Genomic DNA, 1,004 nt, shown 5'->3' on the forward strand with positions numbered 1-1,004 from the left:
GTCACCTCAGAGTGGGAATACCCATTTAATCCATCACATGCTAAACCCGGGAAGAGGCACAGTTTACATCCCGAAACAAAAGATGGCTGCAAAACGGTGAACTTTCGCCCCCTCTCCGCACCAGCGGCCCCGAAATAATTTTTAAAACGGCATTTTTTTGTCTCTCCCTCTCTCTTTCCGGAAGTGATCGCTTTGTAACGTCTCAACCGAACATGTTGAACGGGGCGGGGAAAGGCGATGACGTCGGGGAGAGGGCGGGGTACCCCGTAGGTGGGACCAACCAGGACACGGATACTTGTTGAGCGACGGGAGCAGCGACCAATCGGAGCGCACGGACTGGGCGGGGCCGGTGCAGCCAGCAGGTTCGCCTGCGCCGGCCGGCCGACTATAAGAAGGAGAGGCAGCGGCGCGACCGCTCTCTCTGCTGTGGCGGGCGCGGCGACGTGAAGGCGTGTTTAAAGAGGGGGGGAAAAAAAAAATTAAAGTCTTGTCGATATTTAATTCTTCCCAAAAACACGGAGCATTTATAATGTCAGAAGACGGCGCGGAATACAGGTATCAAAAATAGGGAGGAAGTTGTGTGAAAATAAAAAGGCTGGTGAAGGAAATAGCTCTCCATTCATAAACCGGATTCGTTGTTGAATGACCAGAGTGAAGGGGGGAAAAAAAATCGTGCCACAAAATGGCCGGACGCTGGGCATGAAAGAAAAATAGGGAGTTTTTGTTTCACCGTCGTCTCTGTTTTCTCTTTAAATCCCGCTCCCGTCTACATTTGAAGCCGGAGGAAAGTAATTTTTTTGTTTTTTTTTTAAAAGTAAGGGGAGAGTGTTTTTTTGATTTGGCCTTACCTTGTATGTCCGTGTCTCGCCCGCGAGCGACTGACGGTTGGTCCGTTGGAACCAACGGTCGTTTTATTTTTATTTCGAACCGGCGGCGGACTGTCCGAAGGTTGAGGGAGGGGGGCGGCGGGTGTGGGTGTGCGAGTGACCCCCTCCCCCCCCCCC

At 52.1% G+C, this 1,004-nt stretch overlaps 1 protein-coding gene across 1 annotated transcript in view; it reads left to right on the forward strand.

Annotated features, from left to right (window-relative positions):
- Positions 1-420: 420 nt before the first annotated feature.
- Positions 421-1,004, forward strand: part of LOC109922230 (eukaryotic initiation factor 4A-I-like) — a 7,758-nt gene continuing 7,174 nt past the window's right edge. The window contains exon 1 of the mRNA XM_020522247.2: positions 421-555. Within this exon, the coding sequence (XP_020377836.1) occupies positions 530-555 (26 nt within the window). The 5' untranslated portion in view covers positions 421-529. The remainder of the gene's footprint in view (positions 556-1,004) is intronic.

The sequence above is a fragment of the Rhincodon typus genome, chromosome 45, assembly GCF_021869965.1.
Source record: "Rhincodon typus isolate 14 chromosome 45, sRhiTyp1.1, whole genome shotgun sequence".
NCBI classification, from domain to species: domain Eukaryota; kingdom Metazoa; phylum Chordata; class Chondrichthyes; order Orectolobiformes; family Rhincodontidae; genus Rhincodon; species Rhincodon typus.